Raw genomic sequence first — 14,826 nt, forward strand, 5'->3', positions numbered from 1 at the left:
TTGTGTGAACATCTGGTTACTGTAGACCAAAAAAACTGGACAAAAACACGAACTATGTTATAACATACTTGCAACTCTGAGGTCAGTAAATTACCCAAGTGATTGATTATATTTATCCATCTGTAATTTCAGGAGCAAAATACCTGTCAACAGTCCACTGGCAACAACATAGTGTCAGTCAACACTGTGTTCTGAAGCCAGACACCTACAACCTATGCTTTATATTATATCCTGCCACACAGAGGACAAGGACAGTAGAACTGAAAGATGATGTCATTCACCTCTCTATGTTCCCCTGATTTTTCAACACAAGCAGGCAGCTCCCTCCCCGAGACAGAGCAGTGTTATAACCTCCCTGCCTCCCATCCCCCAGACAGAGCAGTGTTATAACCTCCCTGCCTCCCATCCCCCAGACAGAGCAGTGTTATAACCTCCCTGCCTCCCAATCCCCCAGACAGAGCAGTGTTATAACCTCGCTGCCTCCCATCCCCAGATAGAGCAGTGTTATAACCTACATACCTCCCATCCCCAGACAGAGCTGTGTTATAACCTCCCTGCCTCCCACCCCCCAGACAGAGCAGTGTTATAACCTCCCTGCCTCCCATCCCCCAGACAGAGCAGTGTTATAACCTCGCTGCCTCCCATCCCCAGACAGAGCAGTGTTATAACCTACATACCTCCCATCCCCAGACAGAGCTGTGTTATAACCTCCCTGCCTCCCATCCCCCAGACAGAGCAGTGTTATAACCTCCCTGCCTCCCATCCCCAGATAGAGCAGTGTTATAACCTCCCTGCCTCCCATCCCCCAGACAGAGCAGTGTTATAACCTCCCTGCCTCCCATCCCCCAGACAGAGCAGTGTTATAACCTCGCTGACTCCCATCCCCAGATAGAGCAGTGTTATAACGTACATACCTCCCATCCCCAGACAGAACAGTGTTATAACCTCGCTGACTCCCATCCCCAGATAGAGCAGTGTTATAACGTACATACCTCCCATCCCCAGACAGAGCTGTGTTATAACCTCCCTGCCTCCCATCCCCCAGACAGAGCAGTGTTATAACCTCGCTGACTCCTATCCCCAGACAGAGCAGTGTTATAACCTCCCTACCTCCCATCCCCAGACAGAGCAGTGTTATAACGTACATACCTCCCATCCCCCAGACAGAGCAGTGTTATAACCTCCCTGCCTCCCATCCCCAGATAGAGCAGTGTTATAACCTACCTACCTCCCGTACCCCAGACAGAGCAGTGTTATAACCTCCCTAACTCCCGTCCCCCCAGATAGAGCAGTATTATAACCTCACTAACTCCCATCCCCCAGACAGAGCAGTGTTATAACCTCGCTGACTCCCATCCCCAGATAGAGCAGTGTTATAACGTACATACCTCCCATCCCCAGACAGAGCAGTGTTATAACCTCGCGAGAGAGGACGCCCTCTTTCCTCTTCAGCACTCCTCTCTGACCATCAATCATCCAGGGCCATTGTGGTCCTGTCCAGGGTAGCCTGCAGCGCAACCACACAGCCCAGCCACCCAGCCAGGCAGGCAGAAGAGAGGAGAGGAGAGGAGAGAGGGGGCAAGGAGCTGTAGCCTTCAGGGAGAAAGGAAAGTGGAAAATAATGGCAGTCAGGGAACAGCCTTCTTCCTGTCCTCCTCTCCAGCCAGTGCTGCTGGGCTTAGGGGCAGCGCTGCTCTCCTTCTGCATCTCCACTGTATTCTCCCAGGTCCCAGACCCAGAGGTAAGAACGTGTTCGTTCATACACATCTTTGTCCACTGGTTGAGGCTCATCATCGGGTTACTGCTTACGGAGGTGTGGGTGTCTGTCATACTCGCTCCCTCCACTGTTTATAGGCTGGTTGCTTGTTTTCATGTGATTAATGAATGGGGCCTGTTCGCTATAGAGCTATGTTCGCTATAGAGCTATAGTGTTGGGCGGCCCCTTAGACAATAGTCAATCTACATGTGTTGTAATGGGATACTTTGTGGTGGCGTTCTTCCTAGAGTAGCATGGCGAATACGGGCCGTTGCAGCATGCACAGACGTAGTGATAGCCATTTGCCGCCATTTGTATTTTCTAAAGCTGGGAGTGATGCTGTAAGCGGCGGAATCAAAAATGAAATACTGTGGCAGGTAGTTGAGAGCACCACGGCAGAATATAGAAGGGAGCTAATGCATTGTTTTGAAATGTGAGACTCCATGTTATACCACATACAGGGTGTTGTACAAAACAAGCAACACAATTCCATGCTAGATCAGAGAATAAACATGAAAGTTCTAGAAATGTTCATCTTGATATAGTGACAACACATGTAATGTTATTGCTGATGGATGCCCAGACTGTTGATCGTGTGAACAATTTCTGTGTTGATATGCTGCACCAGCAGCGCCAGCAGCATTTGTAGTTTGTGGGCGTTAGTGATGAAATCCTCCGATGAGGCAGAGTAGCTTTAATATTCATGTAATTCCCTGACTTTGCTTCAATAGATCCAGAGTTTTCTCATAGTTTTCCCAAGGTGGTCGCTCCATGTATTTGTACTTATCGGTCTCTGATATTCAAATGTTGATTTCAGAAGATTTTGGTAGAGAGTTTAATAGAGAATAGGTGACAGATCCAGTAGGAAAAGCTGATTCATTAATAAATATAATGAGCCATTTAAAAAAATATTATTGATTGTAATGAAATTGGAATTTGGTGAACAAGGTCAATCATAACCCTCATTTCAGCATCTAGTTTTGATTTACATTTGGTTAAGTTGTCAACTAACGTGAATTCACTGTGAAACCAACAAAAAATGTCACCATGTCATTGGATTTAGGTAAAAAATTGGGTGAAAAAAAGACTAAATTCCCTTACGTTGATAACTTTTTTCTAATCCAATTAGTTTTCCATGTTGATTCAATGTTTTGTTCTTAATGTTTTGTATACTCAGTGTATTTTCATTCACTTAGGGGGTAGATTTCATTATGTTTAGAGAGGGATCTAAATAATGGGAAATCTTAGAGGAAAATTATTATCATTTAGATAATAACAAAGAAAGAGAACCAGCATGCACATGACACCTCTCCCAAATGATTTGAATTACAATACCCATGTGATGTATACTCGCTTGAAGAATGGCATCCGGTTCAGTTTGAATATTCTCTCCTGTACACTCTTAGAAAAAAGGGTTCCAAAAGGGTTCTTTGCGGAGGGATAGGGTTATTCTACCAAGAACCGTTTTGATCAGAAGAACCCTTTTTGGAAGACAAGGGTTTTTTGTAAGGCAAAGGGTTCTACCTAAAACCTTTAACATCATAATAACTATTTTTGGAAGAAAGGGTTCTTTGATGATTCTTTAGAAGAGAAGAAGAATGATTTAGAAGGCATGAAGGGTTATACATAGAACCATATATAATATTTCCCAGCATGCTCTATTGCAGGGAGATTTTCAGAATTGTTTGTTTTACTGTAATATCTGTGTTTTTGCATGTACAGTACATTGATTGGTTGATTGATGAATTGTATAATTTCATCTGTTAGTAATTGGATTTATTGCACCAGTTACTGAGATGGTTGTTCCAGTTTAGATGATTGAGGTAGTCTCAGTATTCAACCTTCCCTACCCTGGCAGTCATTCTGAATGGGTGGATTCCAATAGGAATTACACATCACTTTATAAGCCAGTATAATGTGACTTGTAGGCCTGATGTGGCCTGTAAACCAGGAGATTCCTAGGGTAAAACTAGGCCATCAAAGAAAGGCCTTATGATGTACAGTTTGTAATATATTGTTATAACTAATTACATTTTTAAGGCTAATAAGGCTGGTGGAACCGTTCACAGAGGGTTCTAGGAAGAACCCTCCTAAGATAAAAGGGTTCTCGGTAGAACCCTTCATAGAGGATACTGGGGATTCTTTGAAGAGGTTCTGCAAAGGTTCTACCCAGCACCAAAAAGGGTTCCCCAATGGGGACAAACCAAAGAACCCTGTATGGTTCTACTTAGAAAAAAATATGCTAAGAGTGTGTTCATTTTATGGCATAAAGTCAGAATTATCTCAACTAAGCCTTTCCTGAATCAGGTTTGACATCGAAAATTCGACAACCATAGCAACTGCAAGCTGCAGCCAGAGTCAACTCTCCCACTGGATCTGAGTTGTCTCAATATGTTTACCTAAGCTATCTGGCTCATCTACTAATCACACCACATCAAATAGGAGAGCGAGAAAGACATTTTAGCATTACATAATCATGTTGAAATACTATGAATTCACTACTTTGAATTAAGGGCAGCAGAGTTACAATCTGTTTCCCCCCCTAAAGTGGCATTACACTCTGGAGTAAAGTCATGTCAAGCTACAAACAATTTTCATCAAAAATCCATTATTAATTTTTGTTTTGGCAACAGGCTGATGGCCTTGGCAGATAGAACACATACTCATACGGTACACTGCTGATATTTGGAGATTGGCTGAGAAGTCAGACAAGGTTAGGCCCATGACATCTCGTTAACATGCTGACTCACCAAAGCCAATCAGCTCTAACACGCAGCTTCCAACTGAGGCCAAACACTCAGCCCTGTAAGACCCTGGCTGAGTGTGAAATGGAACCCTATTCCCTGTACAACGCCCTAGGGCCCTGGTCAAAAGTAATACACTACGTAGGGAATAGATAGGCTTTGGTCAAAGGTAGTGCACTATTATGGGGAATTGGGTGCCATTTCGGACGCACCCCTGTCTGTCACACTGAGATGAGAGACAACATGGCAATAATACTGAGAAAAATTACAACATAACAATTCAAAGAATTACAATTCTCTTACAAAATATAATTTCCTACATATGATTTTATTTGTTGGTCAATCCACCAATGACTAAACAACACATCTACATAAATAACAATGGCTTCAAGATGTACAGAAATCTATGTTTTGATAATGTCATAGTTGTACATTGTTCCCATCCTGTTTATTGACTGTTAGATTACATTTCACCCAAAGGAGGCTGGTGAGGGTAGGAGAAAGGAGGCTGGTGAGGGGAGGATGACTCATAATAATTCATGGAATGGAGTGAATGAATTGAATAGTATCAAGCCCATGGAAACCAGGTGTTTGATGTGTTTGAGACCATTCCATTCATTCTGTTCCAGCAATTAATATGAGCCTGTCCTCTCCATACAAAGTGCTACCAGCCACCACTGAAATTTGCACCGTTGGTCAAATGCACGACTGTAATATTCCATCCTGGTCATTATTGGAAAAGCCCAGCTACTTCACTACCTCCCTGTCAAGTTTAATCCCCAAAAAGTTTTTTGCTGAAAGGATATTATTCTTCCTTTAATTATTATAATAATTTTTTTAATTTCACGTTTATTTAACCAAGTTGGCCAGTTAAGAACAAGTTCTCATTTACAACTGCGACCTGGCCAAGATAAAGCAAAGCAGTGCGACAAAAACAACAACACAAAGTCACACATGGAATAAACAAACGTACAGTCAATAACACAATAGAAAAAAGCATATATACAGTGTGTGCAAATGGCGTGAGGCAATAAATAGGCCATAGTAGCGAAGTAATTACAATTTAGCAAATGAACACCAGAGTGATAAATGTGCAGATGATGATGTGCAAGTAGAAATACTGGTATGCAAAAGAGCAGAAAAGTAAATAAAAACAATATTGGGATGAGGTAGGTAGATTGGATGGGCTATTTACAGATGGGCTGTGTACAGCTGCAGCGGTCGGTTAGCTGCTCAGATAGCTGATGCTTAAAGCTAGTGAGGGAGATATAAGTCTCCAACTTCAGCGATTTTTGCAATTCGTTACAGTCATTGGCAGCAGAGAACTGGAAGGAAAGGCAGCCAAAGGAGGTGTTGGCTTTGGGTATGACCAGTGAGATATAGCTGCTGGAGCGCGTGCTACGGGTGGTTGTTGTTATGGTGTCCAGTGAGCTGAGATAAGGCAGATCTTTACCTAGCAAAGACTTATAGATGACCTGGAGCCAGTGGGTCTGGCGGCGAATATGTAGTGAGGGCCAGCCGACGAGAGCATACAGGTTGCAGTGGTGGGTGGTATATTGGGCTTTGGTGACAAAACGGATGGCGCTGTGATAGAATGCATCCAGCTTGCTGAGTAGAGTGTTGGAGGCTATTTTGTAAATGACATCGCCGAAGTCGAGGATCGGTAGGATAGTCAGTTTTACGAAAGTATGTTTGGCAGCGTGAATGAAGGAAGCTTTGTTGCGAAATAGGAAGCGGATTCTAGATTTTATTTTAGATTGGAGATGTTTAATATGAGTCTGGTAGGAGAGTTTACAGTCTAACCAGACACCTAGGTATTTGTAGTTGTCTACATATTCTAAGTCAGAACCGTCCAGAGTAGTGATGCTAGACGGGCGGGCAGGTGTGGGCAGTGATCGGTTGAAAAGCATGCATTTAGTTTTACAAGCGTTTAAGAGCAGTTGGAGGCCACGGAATGAGTGTTGTATGGCATTGAAGCTTGTTTGGAGGTTTGTTAACACAGTGTCCAAGGAAGGGCCAGATGTATACAGAATGGTGTCGTCTGCGTAGAGGTGGATCAGGGAATCACCTGCAGCAAGAGCAACATCATTGATATATACAGAGAAAAGAGTCGGCCCGACAATTGAACCCTGTGGTACCTCCATAGAGACTGCCAGAGGTCGGGCCAACAGGCCCTCCAATTTGACACACTGAACTCTATCTGAGAAGTAGTTGGTGAACCAGGCGAGAGAGTCATTTGAGAAACCAAGGCTGTTGACTATGCCGACAAGATTACGGTGATTGACAGAGTCAAAAGCCTTGGCCAGGTCGATAAAGACGGCTGCACAGTACTGTCTTTTATCGATGGCGGTTATGATATCGTTTAGGACCTTGAGCGTGGCTGAGGTGCACCCGTGACCAGCTCGGAAACCGGATTGAACAGCGGAGAAGGTACGGTGGGATTCGAAATGATCAGTGATCTGTTTGTTAACTTGGCTTTCAAAGACTGTAGAAAGGCAGGGCAGAATGGATATAAGACTATAACAGTTTGGGTCTAGAGTGTCACCCCCTTTGAAGAGGGGGATGACCGCGGCAGCTTTCCTATCTTTAGGGATCTCGGACGATACGAAAGAGAGGTTGAACAGGCTGGTAATTGGGGTTGCAACAATGGCGGCGGATAATTTTAGAAAGAGAGTGTCCAGATTATCTAGACCAGCTGATTTGTACGGGTCCAGGTTTTGCAGCTCTTTCAGAACATGTGCTATCTGGATTTGGGTGAAGGAGAACCTGGGGAGGCTTGGGCAAGTAGCTGCGGGGGGTGCGGAGCTGTTGGTCGGGATTGGGGTAGCCAGGAGGAAAGCATGGCCAGCCGTAGAGAAATACTTATTGAAATTCTCGATTATTGTGGCTTTATCGGTGGTGACAGTGCTTCCTATCCTCAGTGCAGTGGGCAGCTGGGAGGAGGTGCTCTTATGAATGTTTCTAATATTGCGCTCTGAATTTTTTTTAACTATGTAATTTTTCACATGAAAGTCCAATTTGCTTGACAGTCATCTGAAGTAAGTGTTTTGGCTTTTTCCCAGATGTATTGTTCCATAAACCGTCTTCCCATTTCAGTGTGAGATTAGATTATTTACAACGGCAGAAAACATAATAACCACCGTAAACAGAACAATAAATCAATGGGTAAACAAAACCCGTTACACACCAGCATAACGTGCAAAAGCACTACAAATAAACAATTCCGGACAAGGACATAGGGGGAACAGAGGGTTAAATACACAACATGTAATGATGGAATTGAAACCAGGTGTGTGGGAAGACAAGACAAAACAAATGGAAAATGAAAGGTGGATCGACGATGGCTAGAAGACAGGTGACGTCGACCGCCGAACGCCGCCCGAACAAGGAGAGGGACAGACTTCGGCGAAAGTCGTGACATTTATTCCATTACAGACACCTTAATGCATACTTTTAAATTGCTTTATTTGAGATAAACATAAAAAAATGCAGAAATATTTTTTTCCCTTAAAGTACATATATTCTTTTTGATTACTAACGTTACTGTCCCCACTACAACAACAAAAAACAAAAAAACATGTAATGTTGTCCTTGAAACATTTAATTGAAATACTGTAGAATTACATTCATTCCTATGGAGGACTGCTCCTACAGGGGAGTGCCAATATGGCCGACCGGTGGCTTCAAAGCCTCTCAAAAGCCAATACATAGCATCAGCAATCCAGGGTTTATATATAGTGCATTCGGAAAGTCTTCAGACCCCTTCCCTTTTTCCACATTTTTCTACATTACACCGTTATTTTAAAATGGATTAAATTAAACATGTTCCTCATTAATCTAGAAACAATACCCAATAATGACAAAGCGAAAACAGGTTTCTATACATTTCTGCAAAGGTATAAAAAAAAACGTATTTACAAATGTATTCAGACCCTTTGTTATGAGACTTGAAACTGAGCTCGGGTGCATCCGGTTTCCATTGATCATCCTTGAGATGTTTCTACAACTTGATTGGAGTCCACCTGTGGTAAATTCAATTGATTGAACATGATTTGGAAAGGCACACACCTGTCTATATAAGGTCCCACAGTTGACAGTGCATGTTAGAGCAAAAACCAAGCCATGAGGTCGAAGGAATTGTCCGTAGAGCTCCGAGACAGGATTGTGTCGAGGCACAGATCTGGAAAAGGGTACCAAAACATTTCTGAAGCATTGAAGGTCCCCAAGAACACAGTGGCCTCCATTATTCTTAAATGGAAGAAGTTTGGAACCACACGACTCTTCCTTGAGCTGGCCACCCGGCAAAAACTGAACAATCGGGGGAGAAGGGCCTTGGTCAGGGAGGTGACCAAGAACCCGATGGTCACTCTGATAAAGCTTCAGAGTTCCTCTGTGGAGATGGGAGAACCTTCCATAAGGACAACCATCTCTGCAGCACTCCACCAATCAGGCCTTTATGGTAGAGTGCCCAGACAGAAGCCATGAGAAATAAGATTCTCTAGTCTGATTTCACTAAGATTGAACTCTTTGGCCTGAATGCCATGTGTCACGTCTGGAGGAAACCTGGCACAATCCCTACAGTTAAGTATGCTGGTGGCAGCATCATGATGTGGGGATGTTTTTCAGCAGAAGTTACTGGGAGATGAATCAGGATCAAGGGAAAGATGAGCAGGCCAAAGTACAGAGAGATCCTTGATGAAACCCTGCTCCTTAGCTCTCAGGACCTCAAACTGGGGCGAAGGTTCACCTTCCAACAGGACAACGACCCTAAGCACACAGCCAAGACAACGTAGGAGTGTCTTCGGGACAAGTCTCTGAATATTCTTGAGTGGTCCAGCCAGAGCCCGGTCTTGAACCCGATCGAACATCTCTGGAGAGACCTTAAAATATCCGTGCAGCGAAGCTCCCCATCCAACCTGACAGATCTTGAGAGGATCTGCAGAGAAGAATGGGAGAAACTCCCCAAATACAGGTGTGCCAAGCTATAGCGTCATACCCAAGAAGACTCGAAGCTGTAATCGCTGCCAAAGGTGCTTCAACAAAGTACTGAGTAAAGGGTCTGAATATTTATATATTATTATTTATTTTTTTGCACAAATTTCTAAAATTCTGTTTTTGCTTTGTCATTTTGGGGTATTGTGTGTAGATTGATGAGTAAAACAACTATTTAATCCATTTCAGAATAAGGTTGTAATGTAACAAAATGTTGAAAAGGTAAAGGGGTCTTAATACTTTCCAAAAGCACTGTACATAATGGGATGTAACCCATCGCTTGTTGTTCAATTAAACCAAGCATGTCAATACTGGAGCACCAGGAAGAATACCTCACTGACTGTGGTGTGGTAGAGGAATGAGACCCGTAGTGTGAGTGTGTGTGTGCGTGTATATGTTGTAGGGTAAGTGTGATGGCTCACATTGCCCGCAGAACACCATGCAGCACGGTATAGATTTCCAACACCTTCCTGAATGAACTGCAATCACAGCATACAGTTCTTTTCATAACCGCTATTCACATAAAGGGATAGTTCACACAAATTCACACAAGTTCACACAATACACATTTGTTTGCTTGTAAGCAGTCTATGAACATGCTTTGGTTGTATTTCTCTGGCACTGTTTGTTTGTTAGACTGGTTACAGGGTATAAACTAAACCAACATGTAATTTTGTAGTTTGGGTGAACTATCCTTTTAACAAACATTTCAGACACTACAGATCATTTAAGGCTCATCAACAGGGCTTTGAATTAATCATAATGATGACTGTATTAATAAAACAGCATAACCTCTGTAGCCTAATTGTGATGTCAAAGAAATGGACTAGATCTAAGAGGGGTTGGCATATCTTTCTTGATTCATGTCTGTCTGCTAGCGCTGAATTTCCCCATTTTCTCAAGACCTATCTGAAATAAAAACAAGTGTTGAAATGTGAATACTCAGACTAACACTATAACCTTCAACACTTTAGAGACTCTTTTTAGTCAGCAAAAAACATGCTTCCAATCATATTAGATCAATATCTCAAAAACAATATCTTAAGATTGTTGTCACACTAAAGAAGGAGCATGTTCAGTTTAAAAGTGCCCTTTTCCTCTCCACGAAACAAACAGTGTTTGGATCCCTCTAATTAGGGAGAGAGTGCTTAATGTTTTCTTCCATTCACTCTTTGTGCCAAGATGTGTGATTCATTCTCCTCCATCAGTGCCATTCACTCAGTGAGGCAATTATTTTGTTTTCATTGTGTTCTTACAGTATTTCTCAGCATTCGGTAGCTTTCCAGGGCCTTATTTCCAACTTGAGTTTTCAGCAAAAGTTGGGTTAAGTCAACATAATATAACAAATTGGTGGGAAAAAATGACTTAATACAGATTCTAGTGTTCGAAGTGATTGGGCATGACACGACAAACATAATGTTGTTCTTTGTCTATTGCTTGCTGTCTATTGTTGCTTGTTGTTCAATGCTCTTGTTTTTTTTTTTTCATTTTTCTTATTCAGATAGTCATCTTTCTATTTCTGTGAAAGGTGGTTGAGATTCAACCCATTGTTCTCCATTTTTGAGGCAATTTGTGAGGCAGAGTAGATTTCTTTTAGGCTTGAGCTGGTAGCTCTCACAAGTGGCCTAAGGTTGATTGAGATATTCAGAATATGAAGGGGTCATGAGGGGTCACACCAGACTGGCATGTTCCACATTCTGCATGATCTACTAAATCCTCTTTTTGAGGGTTTTATTCCAAGCCTATCTTCCCTGTTGTTTTCTCCCTAAACACACAGTGACATAAACTTCCCACTGGGCACAGACGTCAATTCAATGTCTATTCCATGTTGGTTCAACATCATTTCATAGAAAATTCAACCAGTGTGTGCCCAGTGGGTTGTCTTTTCCAATTCTGTATTTCCTCCAGTTGTCTTTCCGCCATGTCTCTTCAGAAACTGAAAGGAAGCTAAAACTATTTTTCTCTCAATCAGATTGATATTTGCTTCCATTGCGGTATTTTTCCAATTTGCCTTAGACTAATTTATATGAAGATTCTCAAACTGCATCGTGATTTGAAGAGTACCTGTCTAGATTACACAATAAGTAACTAATGCAAATTTTGACTCTTTTTCCTCAGCTTTTACCGACAGATCCCCCAAAGAAGCCAGACCCAGTCACTTCAGAAACAGTCGTGTTCTGGGGACTGCGGTTATGGCAGGTTATTGGCATCTTCTCTATGTTTATTCTAGCAGTCAGTAAGTATTTCATCAAACCTGTCATAATCGTGTGCCAGACTCATTCAAGATGATTTATGAGATCAGAATATTCACACACATTCACTTAAGTATCTATCAATCTCACATCAATTCTCCCTTCCAATTCTATTTACATAAATCACATTAATACAATTCATGTCACGCCCTGGCCTTAGTTATCTTTGTTCTCTTTATTATTTTGGTTAGGTCAGGGTGTGACGAGGGTGGTTTGTGTGTTTTTGTCTCGTCTAGGGTGTTTGTACTGTCTAGGTTTTTTTTGTAGATTTATGGGGTTGTGTTCATTATAGGTGTTTATGTAAGTCTATGGTTCCCTAGATTGGTTCTCAATTAGAGGCAGGTGTTTATCGTTGTCTCTGATTGGGAACCATATTTAGGCAGCCATGTTCTTTGGGTATTTTGTGGGTGATTGTTTCCTGTGTCAGTGTTGTGCCACACGGGACTGTTTTGGTTTGTTCACGTTTATTGTTTTTGTATATGTGTTCATGTTCAGTTTTTCCCTATTAAAACATGGACACCTACCACGCTGCGTATTGGTCCGATCCTTGCTACACCTCTTCAGAGGAAGAAGAGGACGACAGCCGTTACAGAATCACCCACCAACCAAGGACCAAGCAGCGTGGTAAAGGACAGCAGCAGCAGCGGCAAAATACACAGGACTCCTGGACATGGGAAGAAATTCTGGACGGTAAGGGACCCTGGGTTCAAGCTGGAGAATATCGCCGCCCTCGTGAAGAGCTGGAGGCAGCTAAAGCCGAGAGGCGGTGGTATGAGGAGGCAGCACGGAAGCGCGGCTGGAAGCCAGAGAGGCAGCCCCAAAAGTTTCTTGGGGGGAGGCTCTCGGGGACTGTGGCGAAGTCAGGTAGGAGACCTGCGCCAACTCCCCGTGCTTACCGTGGAGAGCGAGAGTACGGGCAGACACCGTGTTATGCGGAAGAGCGCACGGTGTCTCCTGTACGTGTACATAGCCCGGTGCGGTACATCCCAGCTCCTCGTATCGGCCGGGCTAGAATGGGCATCGAGCCAGGTGCCATGAAGCCGGCTCAACGCATTTGGTCTCCAGTGCGTCTCCTCGGGCCAGTGTACATGGCACCAGCCTTACGCATGGTGTCCCCGGTTCGCCAGCACAGCCCAGTGCGGGCTATTCCACCTCGCCGCACTGGCCGGGCTAAGGGGAGTACTCAACCAGGTAAGGTTGGGCAGGCTCGGTGCTCAAGAGCTCCAGTACGCCTTCACGTTCCGGTCTATCCGGTGCCACCTCCTCGCCCCAGCCCAGTACCACCAGTGCCAACACCACGCACCAGGCTTCCAGTGCGTCTCCAGAGCCCTGTTCCTCCTCCACGCACTCGCCCTGTGGTGCGTGTCTCCAGCCCGGTACCACCAGTTCCGGCACCATGCACCAAGCCTCCTGTGCGTCTCCAGAGCCCTGTACGCCCTGTTGCTGCTCCCCGCACTAGCCTTGAGGTGCGTGTCCTTCGCCCGGTACCACCAGTTCCGGCACCACGCACCAGGCCTACTGTGCGCCTCAGCAGGCCAGAGTCTGCCGTCTGCCCAGCGCCGCCTGCGCTGCCCGTCTGCCCAGCGCCGTCTGAGACGCCCGTCTGTCCTGAGCCGTCAGAGCCACCCGTCTGTCCTGAGCCGTCAAAGCCGCCCGTCTGTCCTGAGCCGCTAGAGCCGTCCGTCAGTCAGGAGCCGCTAGAGCCGTCCGTCAGTCAGGAGTCGCCAGAGCCGCCCGTCTGTCCTGAGCCGTCAAAGCCGCCCATCTGTCCTGAGCCGCTAGAGCCGTCCGTCAGTCAGGAGCCGCTAGAGCCGTCCGTCAGTCAGGAGCCGCCAGAGCCGCCCGCCAGTCAGGAGCCGCCAGAGCCGCCCGCCAGTCAGGAGCCGCCAGAGCCGCCCGCCAGTCAGGAGCCGCCAGAGCCGCCCGCAAGTCAGGAGCCGCCAGAGCCGCCCGCCAGTCAGGAGCCGCCAGAGCCGCCCGCCAGTCAGGAGCCGCCAGAGCCGCCCGCCAGTCAGGAGCCGCCAGAGCCGCCCGCCAGTCAGGAGCTGCCGGAGCCGCCCGCCAGTCAGGAGCCGCCAGAGCCGCCAGAGCCGCCCGCCAGTCAGGAGCCGCCGGAGCCGCCCGCCAGTCAGGAGCCGCCGGAGCCGCCCCTCAGTCCGGAGCCGCCCCTCAGTCCGGAGCCGCCCCTCAGTCCGGAGCCGCCCCTCAGTCCGGAGCCGCCCCTCAGTCCGGAGCTGCCCCTCCGTCCAGTGGCGCCCTCTAGGATGGTCTTCAGTCCAGGACTCGCTGTAAAGGTCCTCGCTCCAGAGGCGCCACCAAAGCGGGCAATGACTATGGAAGAGTGGGGTCTACGTCCCGCACCCGAGCCGCCGCCATGAATGAGGCCCACTTGGACCCTCCCCTTTAGATTAGGTTTTTGCGGCCGGAGTCTGCACCTTTGGGGGGGGTACTGTCACTCCCTGGCCTTAGTTATCTTTGTTCTCTTTATTATTTTGGTTAGGTCAGGGTGTGACGAGGGTGGTTTGTGTGTTTTTCGTCTCGTCTAGGGTGTTTGTACTGTCTAGGTTTTTTTTGTAGATTTATGGGGTTGTGTTCATTATAGGTGTTTATGTAAGTCTATGGTTGCCTAGATTGGTTCTCAATTAGAGGCAGGTGTTTATCGTTGTCTCTGATTGGGAACCATATTTAGGCAGCCATGTTCTTTGGGTATTTTGTGGGTGATTGTTTCCTGTGTCAGTGTTTGTGCCACACGGGACTGTTTCGGTTTGTTCACGTTTATTGTTTTTGTATATGTCTTGATGTTCAGTTTTTCCCTATTAAAACATGGACACCTACCACGCTGCGTATTGGTCCGATCCTTGCTACACCTCTTCAGAGGAAGAAGAGGACGACAGCCGTTACAATTCATGTATTAATCAGTCAGTTAGTCAGTTAGTTAGTTAGTCAGTCAGTAGTCAGTCAGTCAGTTAGCTAGTTAGTCAGTCAGCCTGTTAGTTAGTCAGCCAGTTAGCTAGTCCATTAGTTAGCCCATCAGTTAGTTAGTAAGTTAGTTAGTCAGTCAGTCAGCCAGTCAATCATTTAG

General features: G+C 45.4%; 1 protein-coding gene across 1 annotated transcript in view; it reads left to right on the forward strand.

Annotated features, from left to right (window-relative positions):
• Positions 1 to 1,621: 1,621 nt before the first annotated feature.
• tmie (transmembrane inner ear) overlaps positions 1,622 to 14,826 on the forward strand; it is a 29,690-nt gene continuing 16,485 nt past the window's right edge. Inside the window, exons 1-2 of the mRNA XM_039003203.1 lie at positions 1,622 to 1,741; positions 11,611 to 11,728. Coding sequence (XP_038859131.1) covers positions 1,622 to 1,741; positions 11,611 to 11,728 — 238 coding nt within the window. The remainder of the gene's footprint in view (positions 1,742 to 11,610; positions 11,729 to 14,826) is intronic.

Source organism: Salvelinus namaycush, chromosome 11, assembly GCF_016432855.1.
Source record: "Salvelinus namaycush isolate Seneca chromosome 11, SaNama_1.0, whole genome shotgun sequence".
Taxonomy (NCBI): Eukaryota; Metazoa; Chordata; class Actinopteri; order Salmoniformes; family Salmonidae; genus Salvelinus; species Salvelinus namaycush.